Source organism: Ailuropoda melanoleuca, chromosome 10 (assembly GCF_002007445.2).
Source record: "Ailuropoda melanoleuca isolate Jingjing chromosome 10, ASM200744v2, whole genome shotgun sequence".
Taxonomy (NCBI): Eukaryota; Metazoa; Chordata; class Mammalia; order Carnivora; family Ursidae; genus Ailuropoda; species Ailuropoda melanoleuca.
The window spans coordinates 41808827-41825087 of record NC_048227.1 but is presented as its reverse complement, the minus strand read 5'-3'; the positions used below and the strand labels follow the sequence as shown (position 1 = coordinate 41825087).

General features: G+C 40.9%; 1 protein-coding gene across 14 annotated transcripts in view; it reads left to right on the top strand.

The window, feature by feature from the left end:
* Nucleotides 1–16261, top strand: part of BACH2 (BTB domain and CNC homolog 2) — a 376418-nt gene that overhangs the window by 291681 nt on the left and 68476 nt on the right. For 13 of the 14 annotated variants that reach the window (XM_034670825.1, XM_034670828.1, XM_034670834.1 and 10 more), the window contains one exon: nt 3604–3858. In XM_034670825.1, the coding sequence (XP_034526716.1) occupies nt 3604–3858 (255 nt within the window). Of the gene's footprint in view, nt 1–2927; nt 3085–3603; nt 3859–16261 lie in introns of those variants that run through there. The other variant, XM_034670835.1, reaches the window with a different exon arrangement.

Here is a 16261-nt window from a genome sequence, read left to right as displayed (position 1 = left end):
GCCAAACTGATCAAAAAAGGAAGAAAGATGACACAAATTCCCAATATTGGGAATGTGAGCTTCAATACAGATTCCACTGATATTGAAAGAAAAATAAGGAAATATTATGTACAACTTTGTGCCAATGAATTTGATGATTTTTTTAATGAATTTATAGTTAAAACTCCAGGGGAAGGAGACTTCACAGGTAAATTCTACTGAATATTTAAGGAAGAAATGATACCAATTCTACAAAAACTCTTCTAGAAAACTGAGGAGGAAGAAATATTTTCCAACTCATTTTGTGAGACCAGCATTACCCTGCTTAAAAATATATACATGAAAAGAAAACTACAAACTAATATCCCACATGAGCATAGATGCAAAAATTCTTAAGAAAATGTTAAAAAAAATGAATCCAACAAAGTATAACAACACAAATACATTACAGTCAAGTGGAGTTTATTTTAGAGATGCAAGATTGAACATTCAAAATCAATCATATTATTCATATTAACATGCTAATAAAGAAAAATTATGTGCTTATCAATATATGCAGAATACACATTTAACAAATTCCAACATCCATTCCTGATTTTTTAAAAAAGAAATTCCCAGCAAAGTAGGAATAGAAAGAAATTTCCTCAACTCAGTAGGGGCATCTATGAGGCATCTATAGCTACCATCATCATAAATAACAGTGAAAGGATGAAGTGTTCCCCTAACATCAGGAACGAGGCAAGGATGTTTGCTCTTACCACTTCTATTCAACATTGCACTAGAGGTTTTAGCCAATGCAGTAAGGCAAGAAAAAGACATTGAAATCATTCAGATTGGAAAGGAAGTAAAATGTCTTCATTCATAGACAACATGTACATTTTAGAAAATCTATGTTATGTACCCCCCCAAAAAAAGGCTGTGGGAACTAATTAGCAAGTTAGGCAAAACTGCAGGATACAAGATCAATACACCAACATAATTTATATTATATAAATATATATATTTATATATTAAATCAAAAATTTTAATTAAATTAAAATTTAGATTTTAATTAAATTAAATTAATTAATTTAATTAAATTAAAAAGCAAACTAATTTATAATCATATTAAAATAGTAATATCTAGGTATAAATCTGAAAAAAAGATATGACCGTGGTTTAGGCAAAGATTTTTTATTTATTTTTTTTAAAGATTTTATTTATTTATTTGACAGAGAGAGACAGCCAGCTAGAGAGGGAACACAAGCAGGGGGAGTGGGAGAGGAAGAAGCAGGCTCCTAGTGGAGGAGCCTGATGCAGGGCTCTATCCCAGATCACGCCCTGAACCAAAGGCAGATGTTTAATGACTGAGCCACCCAGGCGCCCCTAGGCAAAGATTTTTTAAACATACCACCAAAAGCATGATCCATAAAAGAAAAAATTGCTTGACTGGCCTTCATCAGATGAAGACTTTCCACTCTTCGAAAAATACTGTTAAGAGAATGAAAAGACAAGCTACAGACTTGGGAGAAAATACCTGCAAATCACGTATCTGATAAAGGACTTCTATTCAAGGTATGTAAAGAATGCTCAAAACTCCGTAATAAGGAAACAGACCAGTAGAAAATGGGCAAGAATCTGAATACACGGGGCGCCTGGGCAGCGCAGTCGTTAAGCATCTGCCTTCGGCTCAGGGCGTGATCCCGGCGTGCCGGGATCGAGTCCCACATCGGGCTCCTCCTCTGGGAGCCTGCTTCTTCCTCTCCCACTCCCCTGCTGTGTTCCCTCTCTCGCTGGCTGTCTATCTCTGTCACATAAATAAATAAAATCTTTAAAAAAAAAAAATCTGAATACACATCTCTCCAAGGAAGGTAGGTAAATAGATGGCAAATAAGCACATGAAAGAAGCTCAGCATCTTCAGTCATTAGAAAAAAAAGCAAATTAAAACCACAAAGAGATACCATGGTATACTTACGTGAATGGCTAAAATTAGAAAGACTGAGTATAACAAATGGTGACAAGGATGTGAAAGAACTGGAACTCATACACTGCTGTTGAAATGTGAAATGCTACAACCACTGTAGAAAACAGGGATAGTCTCTCCAAAAGTTAGGCATGGGGCACTGGGTGTTATACGTAAACAATGAATCATGGAACATCAAAAGCTAATGATGTACTGTATGGTCACTAACATATCATAAAAAAAAAAAAGTTAGACTTACACTTACCAAATGATCCATCCATTCTATCCCTAGGAATTTACACAAGAGATATGAAAGCGTATGTTCATGGAGAGATTTATACACTAATTCATAGCAGCTTTATTTGTAATAGCCCAAAACTGGAAACAAAAATCCACCAATAGATGAATGGATAAAAAATCATGCCGTGTCCGTACAGTGGAACACTACTCAGCAATAAAGGAGCAACCATTTGATGCACGCAACAACATGGGTGAATTGCAAACTAACCATGCTGAGTAAAAGAAGCCAGACAGAAAAGAATAGAATCTGTATGATTCCATTCACATAAAATATAGAAAATACAAACTAATATATAGTGTCAAAAAGCAGACCTGTGGTTTTGGTGGGGGGGGGGTACAGAGAAGTGCAAGGGAAGGACTATTAAGAGGCACGAGAGATTTTTTTGGTGATGTAGTGTATGTTCCCCGTCTTGATCGTGAGGATGGTTTCACAGTTGCAAATATATGCTAGAACATATCAAACTACCCACTACAAATATAAGCAATTTATTGTGGGTTAAAGTTCTTAAATCAGAACGAAGCCAGAAGGAAAGTAAAACTTTATGGAATTCATACTAGTAGTAGACATTCCTGAAAAACCATCTTATGTAAATTAATTACAGATACTCCTTTTTAAAGTACATCAGTGGATACTTCTTGAAGCAGAGAACCCTTTTGTAAAAGTAATCGTCACTGTGGAATACATCTTTTTTATGATTCTTAATGTGATATATTGTGTTTCCTTAAAGAGGGTGTATATCAAGTCTGCTGAGATAACGACAGCACAAGTCCACTCTTTTCAAGAGCTTTTCGTGAGCAACCACAGCGTTCTGTTGGCTGGGCTTTGTCTTGAAGTGGCGGAGGACAGCTGTGATAGCTTGCTGTACGGACTCTCTAGTAAACATACAGTTTACTTGTTCAGTTACGTATTGTGATTAGAGATGTATTCTGCTTGGCGTCTTAGTTCAACCCAGGAGCTTACGTGTACTTCAAGAGGGCATTGCAAATGCTTCAAAATGATTCATTTCCCCTTAACACAAAGCTCAATCAGTACTTGAATTGGGACCATGTATATGTGGAAGTTCCTTTTTCAGTCAGCTAACAAAATCAAAACTACCAAGTTTTAGATAGGTGTTTTAAAGGTTTTGGGCGTTTAATGAAGAGACCTAGCTTTGTTTCCACAGGGTAAAAGGACGCAGTAAGTGGAAAGGATGAAAGTCAGCCATTGAACGTGACTTTCCAAATATGTTTTCTGAGCTCATTATGCTGAGCATGACTATGCTAAGGGACAGTTCTCCTTTTTGTCTGGCTCATGGCCATGGGACACAGGAACTGGGGCATGCTTCTCACCTTCTGTATCTGACTCAGGTAGCTCTGGTGACCCCGCCTTTCTTTCTTTCAGGGTGTGAACGGCATGTCTGTGGATGAGAAGCCTGACTCCCCCATGTATGTGTATGAGTCCACAGTCCACTGCACCAACATCCTGCTGGGTCTCAATGACCAGCGGAAAAAGGATATTCTCTGTGACGTGACTCTGATCGTGGAGAGGAAAGAGTTCCGGGCCCACCGGGCTGTGCTGGCCGCATGCAGTGAATACTTCTGGCAGGCGCTGGTTGGACAGACGAAGCATGACTTGGTGGTCAGCTTGCCTGAAGAGGTACAGTAGATTGGTTCACTCGTGTGGTTGCTCGTGGAGGTTTATTACCCTGTCGACAGTTGGCTGACTAGGAGCTAGAGGGTGGACCCTGGGCCCCACTCCTGCTCAGGCGCTGATGTCCAGGTCACCAAAACTGTTAGGTTTGTGGCGTAGCCAGTTTCTGTTTGATGCACTTAAAATCTCAGACGCGTGAATCTGAGCAGAGCGTCTTTCCGTCAGGGAACCTCACCTCACCTGTGGCTCACAGCCACGCGTAGTTTCTAGTTCACTTACTCTTCAGGTTTTGAGTAGTAGAGCCAAAGTTTGTCACAGTCCTAGATGTGGGATCTGAGTCACTGGGACTGTGGCTATGATTTTTCTCTTTCAGATGGTTGAAGGAGCACTTGGTTTCCCTTGAGAGTAAAAGAATGAGAGTATTCACAGCACCTTCCTTGCTTGGGGGAAAAGTAAAAGCAATCAGTAATTTTCACAGTTAATGTAGTAGGATTCTAAGAAGTGCAAACGTGCTTTTCTCACCATTGTTGAAAATACCCTACTCGTGTTTCTTAATTACTTCAGTGAGTACAGTTATATCTGTACTGTAGGGACACTAGTAGCTGGACCCGTTCTGTTGAGATGGCCTAAGTTAGCAAGAGCTTAAAAGATGGGCTTCATAATGACAAAACATTAGATTGGTCACCTTTGAACTGTGTATACAATTCCTCTGTTTCCATCATCTTCGCTCCCTTTCATTAGCATGGGACCAAGGCTAACACTGAGCAGCTTTACACTTTGTGTTCAGGTCCAGAAACTTTCGCTGTGCGTCTATACAGTGTATGACACTAGGGCCACCAATAACAGTTGTGCAGGCTGTGCACTGCACAGTTCCCAAAAGTACAACTCAAATCCATAATCTACGTGACTGGAGCCCCAGCATTGTGCAGTGACCCACAGCAACTAAGCAGCTTTTCACAGCAACTCGGAAAAATACCAGAGACTCCGTGACCCTGACGTGAGGTGTTAATGAGTACAACTAACATTAGATCCCTGGGGTCACAAACCCAAGTGCCTCCAGAGGCCTGGCAGATAATATAAATGAATAAAGCAGGATGCATATAAGATACTAGGACGTGGCGGGGCAAGCACCCGCTCCACGGAAAGGCATCCAAATTCAACATAAAAAACAAACATGCAAACAAGTCACAGGGGTCAGAGAGGGTCACCAGATCCAGCCCTGCAGAACAAGAGAGTGGCTAGCTAATAGTAAGAACTGCATAAGCACTCAACATTTCACATTCTTCTTTTTTATGTACCCACATGAAAGGCTCCAATACCACTCCTCACACCCCTGCGAATTAGATAACTAGAAAGATCCTGATACCAGAGGCAAAAGGACACATTGGTTGCAGATAATGTACTCAGGGCTGGTGTAGGGAGGGCAGCTTATGTACCAACTAGTGTGTGAAGGCCAGGGAATGGCAGCCGTGGCGTGACCCGGAGCGGGCTTGTCCTTAGCCATGTCAGTGGGCGAATGTTGAACCCAGCACTAGGGGAGATGATGCGCGTCGTTCTCAGCGTGGTCTCTGCCCCATAGTAGGCATTCATCAAACCCAAGACCCTTTCTCCTCTAGATGGGCAGCAAGAGTGACTTTGCGATGTATTCCAATTCTGGAATTCCCTGGAAATATTTGGAAAACTTCCAATTATCCAAAATGATCTTGGGGAGAGGATGGAGCTTATAGTTTATTTATTATTTATATCTGTTTGAGAGTTATTTCATTTATATGTATTTTACTGATTTTCAAAAAAATTAGGTTATATTAAAATATATTTAAAACGGGGGCGCCTGGGTGGCGCTATCGTTAAGCGTCTGCTTTCGGCTCAGGGCGTGATCCCAGCATTCCGGGATTGAGCCCCACATCAGGCTTCTCCGCTGGGAGACTGCTTCTTCCTCTCCCACTCCCCTGCTGTGTTCCCTCTCTCGCTGGCTGTCTCTCTCTGTCAAATAAATAAATAAATAAATAAATAAATAAATAAATAAATAAATAAATAAAATATATTTAAAATGAAAATCATATTTTATGTAATTTAGTCTCTCTTCAGTGACTATTGGCCCCATCTCGAGACTTCTGGGACCATGTGCCCTAAACCCTGGCCTGCCCCAGTTAGCTCTGGGATCCTGATCTAGTCACTTAAACCTCTCTCTGAGCCCTAGTTTCTACCTATAAAAACCCCTAAAACTCTGGAATCCTTGAATTATTCATCATAATACAATACCAAGACAGTAAAATTTAAAGGAAACCAGAATATAAATGCATCTGTCATAAATAAAAGTTTCTTTGGATCGAATCCCTGATAATCACTTATTTCCTTGGCATTAGGGACTCTTTTTTTTTTTTTTTAAGATTTATTTATTTATTTGAGAGAGAGAGAGTGCAGAGGGAGGGGCAGAAGGAAAAAATCTCAAGCAGACTCCCTGCTGAGCACAGAGCCTTACTCAGGGGCTTGACCTCAAGATCCTGAGATCATGACCTGAGCCGAAATCAAGAGTCAGATGCTCAACCAACTGAGCTACCTAGGCGCCCCAGCATTAGGGATTCTTTAGAGCAAGAGACACATTGTGTAGACATCACACAAAAATCTGCTATGTGGCCTTTTTGCTTGTTTGTGTTCTAGCTCAGTGGGAATTTGCAATGTGTTGATTTTCTTTCTTCCTAGTCACATAAAATGATTGCTGTTTCTACATTATCTACGTTTCCAAACCATTAAAACCTGGTGCTCAGGTACCTGAAACCTTCAGATATAACCAGATTTTTTTTCCGTCCTATGAAACATGAATTCATATTGTCAGTAACCCAGCTTTAAGTATCTTGCCGATGGGGCATGCAAGCCAGCCACTGTGGCATTTTCCTTTGTGGACCTGTAATTGCTTCTGAGGCCTCCTTCCAAGATCCCACTCCCTCTGCTCAGAGCCCCCTCCTGTGGCCCCAAGTGCTAAGCATTGTTTTTCTCTCCTTGTGTGCACACTAAAGTGTCCTTGCAGGCTCTACGGTCACTGTCCCACTTAGCTCAGTGAATGACTTTAGAATTTGAATTAAGTAGTGAATAAGCAAACATCCCAAACATTGCGATAGAAATGGAAAGTAGCTGCTTGGAACTAACTGGCATTCAGTTCATACGATGTAAGAAAAAACATTTGCGCCTGGTTGGCTCAGTCAATTAGGCATCTGCCTTCGGCTCAGGTCATGATCCCAGGTCCTGGGATCGAGCCTCGTGTTGGGCTCCTTGCCCAGTGGGGAGCCTGCTTCTCCCTCTCCCTCTGCCTGCTGCTCTGTCTACTTGTTCTCTCTCTCTCTCTGTCAAATAAATAAATAAAATCTTAAAAAAAAAAAAAAAAAGAGAAAAAACATTTGATTAGCTCCTTGGAAAATTTTAAACCTCATCGTTATCCTGTCACCAAGTTCAAATCAACTTCTGGCTTGTCCCAGCCTTGTTCACACTTGGCCCACCTCTATGCTTCCTAGCCAGCCAGCCTCTGTGCTTCTCAGGGGGCCCTCATGGCTGGTCTGAAAGCTCTTTCTTGGACTGAGAAACTTCCAGATTCATACTGCTGCCCCTCCCACTCTCCCACTTGGTCAGTTTAGGCCAAACCCCAGCTCTGGTATCTAGTTGTCCAGTTGTGCAGTTCTACTCCAAAATCCTGACTCCCCATGGGCAACACTCTTACTAGAAAATTAGAGCCACACTCACAGTGCCCAGTATGGCCTCTAAACTAAAAGGGAGCAAAACAAAAAATAGAGGCCTCCTTCTGGAAGTCAAGGAGTAATTGAAATGTCTTGCTCTTCTTTTTTTTTTTCTTTTTTTTCTTCTTTTTTCTTTTCTGTTTTTTTTTTCTCTCTCTCTCTTTTTCTAAAGTGGAATGACAGATAGTCCCTAGAGTTTATATGACTTGAGTGTTGGCTCCCTATTGAAAAACACACCCAAGAATGTGTATCAGCAAAAAGTAAGACATAAGGCATTGTACTTAGTACTTTGGATAAATAATAAAACAGATCATTTAGTTTATAATTAGTAAGTGTATTTTGTGCTAAGAGATGAAGAGAAAGTGGTCGATGTGCCAAGCTTTGCAAGGCCGTTACTACACTGCTCATTAGTATTAAAGTTGGCTCAACAAGCACCTCCTTAGCTGTAGTCATGGAGACCATTTTGGGCTGGATGCCAGCCATGCTGGAAGTGGCATCATAACCCTGAAGTTCAGTCTTATGGTGTGTCGAGTACAGAGGGCAGGAACAGGGTGTGCTTCCTTAGAAGACATGGAGCCCACAGTGGGTTTGCCTATCAGCCCCATCCTTATGGGGCTGCTTGGCTCCCTCCCAGAATGCCAGAGGAAGAGCGGCTGTTAAGAGGTTATTGCCAAGGTCTATTATCAAAAAGTCAAAAGATAACTAGTACTGGAAAGGATGTGGAGAAAAGGGAACCAGCCCTTGTGCACTGTTGGTGGGGATGTAAATTGGTACAGCTACTGTGGAAATAGGATGGAGGTTCCCCCAAAAATTAAAAATAGAACTCCCAGGTGATCCAGCAATACCATTTTTGGATATATATATCTGAAGGAAATATAACCACTATCTCAAAGAGATATCTGCACTCCCGTGTTCACTGCAGCATTAGTCACAATAGCCCAGATATGAAAACAACTCGTCTATTGACAGATGACTGGATAAAGAAAGGTGCTGTGTGTGTGAACAGTATTCAGGAAAGGAAAGAAATCCTGCTGTTTGCAGCACCATGAATAAACCTGGAGGACATTATGCTAAGTGCAAGCCAGACATAGAAAGACAAATACTGTAGGATCTCACTACATGTGGCATCTAAAAAAAGGCAAATTATAGTAACAGAGAGTAAATGGTGGTTATTAGAAGCTTCGGGGAGGGGGTAGGGCAAAAGTGGAAATATCGATCAAAGGGTACCAACTTTCAGTTATAAGGTGAATAAGTTCTGGAAACATAAGGTACAGCATGGTGACTGTAGTTAATAATAATGTATTATATAATTGAAATTTGCTAAAAGAATAGATCTCAATTGTTCTCATCACACACACACACACAGATAACCATGGGAGGTGATAGATATGTTAATTAGTTGATTGTGGTAATCACTGCACAGTATATATACACATATCAAAACATCACATTGTATACCTTAAATATATATAATTTTTATTTGTGAAAAATACATAAATATTTTTAAAACAAGGGGAGGGAAAAATGTTATTGCCAAATCTCTACCACCTTTCTTTGGGCTCACTGCCCATGGTCTTTCACCCTCTAGCAAAGGGGGGAGGTTTCATGCAGAGAATAGCTATTGGGTAGGGTGTAAGTATGCCCCTTCAGGTGGACCACATGCTTTCTTAGGTATAAATATATTTCAAACTTTGGCTCTCTCACTTTCTGTCTCTGTCTTTTGCTTTCTCTCTCTTTCACTTCTCTCTCTCTCAACATTTTAGGGCAGATCTCATTTTTTCAGTGCTACACAAAAAGGAAAACTGACCCAGAAGGATTCTGAAGCAAAGGCATTTGTTGTTAAGTCTTAACCATGGGGTGCAACAAAGAATGTTCTGCAGTAGTACTGCCAAGCACAGAGACCAATGAGGAAATTATAGAATCTTCTTGACTGAAAGTTTTTAGAAGAGATGAAAGCTGTTAATGTCTCCGGGATGGCTTAGGTCCAGTCTTTTAAAGAAGCAATAAGATCGTCATGATTATCTTTGGACAGTCTTTTCAGTGTGTAATACTACAGAAAGTCCTTAGCACTGTAGCAGATGTTGCCAACAGTGTTCTTAGCCTGAGTATAACTTTAGGAGAGGTGAGGATTGATGGGAAACAGTAATTGAGGTATTTAGGGAATGGCATGACCAAGATAAGAAGAAAAAAACACTCACGCATCCCAGAGCACAGAGCCAGCCCTTTGGCCTCACCCTATTCACCACCTAGACAAAACTCTGAAGAAGAGTAAAGGGCAAAATTTTAGATTTAAGGAGCATCAGCCATGAGTTTCGGGGAAAACCACAGTCTGAACCTTGGCGCTAATGGCATATAAGGTCTTGACCAGGCCAGTCAGCCTCTTTGGGCTTCTGTTTCCTCACTCATTTTTTCATTCATTCAACAAATATGTACAAGGGCCTGCTATTTACCAGGAGGCACTGTTCTAACTACTCGGTGAACCTAGGGAACAAAACTAAGTTTATATTCCAGTGAGGGAGAGGGAGGAGAGACAGAAAATAAATATAACATGTACTTGGTTAGATACCATCGAGAATAAAATAGAAGGGGACTAAGAAATGTCAGGGCACTACAATTTTAAATACAGTGGTCAACAATGACCTTGTGTGGTGACGGATGGTAGCTACACTTGTGGTAAACATAGAATAATGTATAAATTTATTGAATCACTATGTTGTACACCTGAAACTAAGGTACCATTGAGTGTCAACTATACTCAATAAGTAGATAGATAGATAGATAGATAGATAGATAGATAGATAGATAGATAGAAAGAAAGAAAGTATGGCTAAAAAGGACCTTTTCGAGGGGAGGACTTTGAGTAGAGACTTGAAGGAGGTGAGGGAGCCAGCCATGCTAACATATGGGTGGTCCAGGCAGAAGGAATAGTAAGGAAAAAGGCTCTGAGGCTGGAATGGGCTTGGCATGATTGACACACAGTAACAGAATGAGCAAGTGGCAGAATGGGAGGAGGCACGTCAGGTAACAGGACCAGGCTAGGCACCTTTTAGACACATTACCTTTTCTTGGAATGATCTGGAGGCCATTTGGAGGGTTTCACAGAAGATCATTTTGACTGCTATATGAAAATAGATTGAAAGAGGGACAGTTGGTTAAGCATCTGCCTTAGGCTCAGATCATGATCCAGAGGTCCTGGGATCGAGGCCCACATCAGGCTCCCTGCTCAGAGGGGAGCCTGCTTCTCCTTCTCCCTCTGCTGCCACTCCCTCTGTTTGTGTGTGCTCTCACACATGCGCTCAATCTTTCTCTGTCAAATAGGTAAATAAAATCTGAAAGAAAGAAAGAGAGAGAGAGAGAGAGAGAGAGAGGAAGGAAGGAAGGAAGGAAGGAAGGAAGGAAGGAAGGAAGGAAGGGAAAGGAAAGGAAAGGATGGATGGATTGAGAGAGAGGGCAAAGGCAAAAGCAAGGAAAACACTTTAAGATGCTAAGACAACAACCCAGGCATGACACAATAGCCTCGATCAGAATAATAGCAGTAGAGTAATGATCAGTAGTAGATTCTGGTGATATTTTTAAGGTGGAACTTATGGGATGTCCTTATAGAATGGATATAGGATAGAAGAAGAGAAAGAGAGGAGTTAAAGAGAACTCCAAGGTTGGGGTCTGAGCTGTTGGAAGAATGGGGTTGCCATTAACTGGGATTGGTGAAGATGGGGAAGAGTAGGTTTCAAGTGGTAAGAATGGGAATAAGAGTTCTATAACATGTTTGAAATGTGTGTTAACATCAAAGTAGAGATGTCTGGTACACAGTAGGATATGCATGGTTGAAATTCATGGGACAACTTCAGCCTGGAGATAGAAGTTTTAATACCAGATTATTGGGGATATTGAAAGCCATAAGACAAAATACAATCATCAAGAGAATAAGTGTAGATAAGGAAGGGGGAAAAAAGAGGTCCCAGGATTGAACTTTGGGGCTTTTTAGAATTAATAAGTCAGAGAAATAAAGAGGAGCCAATGGGGTAGACGAAGAAGGAACAGCCATTGAGATAGAAGGAAAAGCAGAAATAGATAAGGTGCTGGAAGCCAGGCAAAGAAAGCATTCCAAGGAGGAGAGAGTAATCAACTATGTCAAATGATGCTAATAGCCAGCCAAGATGAAGGCTGAAAATTGACCATCTAGCAGTTTGGAAGCCATTTGTGATTTCATGGAGCACTTTCGTGGGAGCAGTGGGATTAAAAAAACATGTAATTGTGTTCTAAAGAGAATGGGAAGAAAGGAATTTAAAAGCTAAGGTAGGCTACATTTTTTAGGCTTTTTGAGTTAAAGGGGGCAGAAAAATGGGCCAGCAGCTGGAGGGAAATGGTGTTAAAGGTTTCATTTGGTTTTTTTGTTTTAAGCGGGAAGAAATTCCAACATGTTTGCACTCTGTGGTAAAGATCATCAGTGTTCACCCACATCCAGTTTCCTCTCTTTCCTGGACACACAGGAAGACCAAATTTACAATCAGGGGGGCTATGTAATAGATGTAGCCAAAGAAACATGAGTAGAAGTCATGGGTCACTTCTGGTCTGAGACAGTTAAGAGTAGGTTTGAGTTCTTCGTGTTCTTTCCCATCCATTTAACCGGTGTCAGAGATTTCCAAGAACTCCAAGATGTTGGAACTGTAGCCCAGATCCCTGAGTCACAATTGGAGAAGAGCCATCTGACTCAAATCAGACTCTGACATGAATGAGAAGCAAACCTTTATGTTAAGCCAGTAAGAGTTGGTGTTTGTTTCCTCAGCACAGCCTAACCCATCCTGACTAAGACTTGGGCTGATGGGAATGTTGCAAAAGAGAGAGAAAACTTGATCGTACAGGAGACAGAAGACCAATTGCTAAACAATGCTCTTAGGTACTTGAAAGAGAATGGGATCTACCGAGCAAGTGGGCAGACTCAACTTAGCAAGGCACATCCTTATCTGAAAATGATCTCCAAGGTCTGACCTTGTGCTGTAGGTTTATAGCCCTTGAATGTAGGTTCCTGCCAGAGGGAGAGAATAAATCCTACTGATCAGAAAGAGAGGAGAAATATTTGGATTGAGAGGTAAGGAAAGGCCATGGAGATGAGAGGCAAACCAGTCAGGAAAGGAAAGAACTACAGGATTTCACAAGAGGAGCGAGCTCACTTCTTCTACTCATCTTTGTGAATTCTCCCTGGCTTTTCAGAAACAGTCTTACAAGAGATGACAGTCAAAGAGCTGTAGAACCGCTGGGCTGTTTGATAACCTAGAACACAAGCAAGTGGTAGAAGATTCGATTATTGCTCTCTCACCATTTCTGAAGGTTTCAGCATTTTGCATTTAATGACCTCAATTTGAATATGAGTTTGTAGGGAGTAGCCATACTGGTGACCAGCTTGACTTGCAGGGCTGCTGTTCAGATGGTTGAAATGTGATCTGTTAGACTTCTTGGAAGGATGGTGCTATATAAACAGGAGGTGTTATTATTCCCATAAAAGGAAAGCACAGTCTTCTCTGATGAAATGGCTCTTACCTCAGAATCCTCATTAAAAGCTGTGGTGCAATTTTCCAGGTTGCATTAGTGAGACTTGGCAGCAGATGAAAAAAAGGCAAATAAATAATAAGTCAAAATATTCCAGGTAACTACTTGCTGGCAGGTAAGAAGTTTTCAAGGCCTAGAACCATGCGGATAATTTTGAAATGCCTAAAGGCAGAACTTATTTATAGTAACACAAAGGTGACTTCCAGCCCTGAAATCTGGGCCTCGGTCTCAAATGGGGGTGTAATAAAGCGAAGCCAAGAAAAGAAGAGCTAATACTATTGTGATTCCACCTCCAAAGGCTGCTCAATGGTGCTGATACAGAGGGAGGGAAATCTGGTGTGAAAATAGCCACAGCAATAGCTAATTTTAAAACTGAAATGCATAAGCTGTTTCCAAACCTCTTACATTTTTTAAATCCCGAGGCCAGTAAGTCCTATTTAAAGAAACTTAGCAGAAATGCGCTCCTATTTTGGCATAGTAGAAGGAGTTGAGTTGACAAAAACTAAGACGTATCTAAAAATTATTTTTAAGTGACCTGATTTCAAAGCCAGTTTAAGGATTCTTTTCACTATACCTATTTATCGCTAGATCATAGGAGATGACCTCAGTAGTCAACATTTTTAAATGGATTTAAACAAAGCCTTGACAGTAAAGTTGCTTGCATTACATTTTATAAAATTAGTTACTGGCGCATCTATTCATTTTAAACCTCCTCCGTATATATGTATTAAATATCCTTTACATTTCTTTCTTTCCCCTATTATGGAGTCTCTTAGCTATTTCAATTAAGATTAATAATAGCTTTAAAGACAAAGTTCAGAGCTGTAAAGTTCGTCACTTGATCAGTAATCATAACTATTATTTTGTCATATTTAATCATAGAACCCGTGCCTTTAACAGGGTACTTAATTAAACTTTTAATTCATGACAAGAAGTTAAATAGCACTGGGGAGAGTTTTAAAAATTATTTCCACTTCCCATCCAGATTACAAAAAAAAAAAAAAAGTGTGCTAGAGAAACATCATGGCCGTCAGCCAAGGGTATTGTAGGTCATGCCAACGTGAACTGGCAGCAAGCCATTGTCCAATTAGCATGGCTTCATCGTTGCAGAGTAATCACTCTTGAGTAGATGGTTGAGTCACTCATGATGTAGTGGGACTTCACTTGAGCCAGTTCTTCTTAGAATAGGTTTCTTGTTCACTGTTATTACCTGTCCTACTTTGCCAATAAAAGCACAGGACCATTTAGGCTGAAAGCCGAACGGAAGAGAAACATCGATTATGTATCTTGTTTCTCTTTGCTTCCTGAAAACTGAGATTGCAATTAAACAGTGAAATCATGGTGTGTTTTTTAAATGAGTTACAAGAAAATACAGTTTCCACACCAAAATACTCAGAGTTGGAATCCAAGAGTCAGTTTTTATTCTGGCTTTTCTTTGGCAGCTTTAACACTTGGCACAAATTTGAGGATATCAGTAAAGTTACCTAATAATCTTAATGGATTCACATTCCATTCAAAAAGTTGGAATGTCACCAAACTGCCTCAGGTTTCAGCTCTATTGTTGGGGTGTCCCTGACATTTCTGTTGGGTGTACGGTTATACAAGCAGACAGCTTTTGAAAGAGACCCTTCTTATGGTGAGAACACCTGGATTCTTGGTTGGACAAGCTGTAAACCAGGAAATTGATTCAGGAATTTCTTAATAAAAGGGATCATATCCAGGCATTGGAGTGGTGTGTGGTTGTCAGTAGAAAAGGCTGCTCTTAGAAGCACAAAGAAAGTAAAATAAAATTGTTGGCAGTCATCAGTAAATACCTTATGTTTCTATTCTTGTTTGTTTTGGTTTTTAACCAAATCACAGACTAGATCAAAGGTTGCGTTGTTTTTGCTTTCAAGAGTGGAGCAATTAAATAATGGCACTTTCGGTTTCCTGATATCTCAGAAGTGTTCTTTTTCCTATTAACTCGGTGCATATAGTAAAATTTATCACTTTGCCATAGACTCCTAAAATATGTTGACAGTCTCCCTACCCGACATTGGCACCAGCTCCAAGCTAGCTGATGATTCAGTGAGCTTTACTGTCTGAGATGGACTTCTGTGTGCAGCCTGGCAAAGACTGTGCGTGAAAAAGTTAATGCATTCAGCACCCTGGGTGGGATGGAGCCAGGCCTCCAACGTGAGCACATTTTTTGACTGGCAGCAAAAAGAAATACCGGCAGCTGTTCCCAAGCAAGCCAAAAAGTTGGCCCAAGAGTAAAAAAAAAAAAAAATTCTGGGATTTAGCCAACAAAAGATTCCTGTGTTTAGAAGAAAATCAAAGGAAGGATACAGAAGGTCACAATCACAGCTGAAGTAGCAAATATCTCATTTTGTCTTCTACTTTATAAAGGATGGTATTAAATATCATTGCGACTCATTTTTTCTGATTATTTCTGAGTCTTCATTTTTGCTCTGTTGCTTTCTTTTTTCTTTTCTCTCTTTTTTAAAGATTTTATTTATTTATTTGTCAGAGAGAGAGGGCGCGCACAACTGGGGGCGGGGTGGGGAGTGGCAGGCAGAGGGAGAAGCAGACTCCCTGCTGAGCAAGGAGCCCGATGCAGGATTCAGTCCCAGGACCCTGGGACCATGACCTGAGCCAAAGGCAGGTCTGAGCTGACTGAGCCACCCAGGTGTCCCTCTTTTTTAATTCTTTATTTCCAAAGGCTGTTGACAGATTATTCTTCCTGAAGACAGTGTAGAGGTGATACCCTTTGTGGAGGCAGCAGTGGCAAGCAGAACAGAGTACGGCAGGGCAGGGCAGGTCTGTGAGAGCAGCAGCCACACGCGTGGAGGCTGAGCCATGTTGAGTGACGTGAGATGGAATGCAATGATGTGTGCAAGTCACTTCAGGGATCTGTCCGCAGAGGCCTTCTGAGGATCTCGCAACTGATCTATTATTCTTATTTCATTTGTTACAAAAAGAGAAGGGTGGGGAAAACAGAAAAAGTGACTAAAGGGCCAGGAAAACGTCTGCTAAAAAGACAGGACTCTGAAGGGTCTTGCCACGTAGAGATGAGCACTCTAGTAGCAGAGTGCTTCTTCCTTCCCTGGAGACACCTTAGACCGTGGGAATCTTCTTTCTCTCTCGAGAAGCTG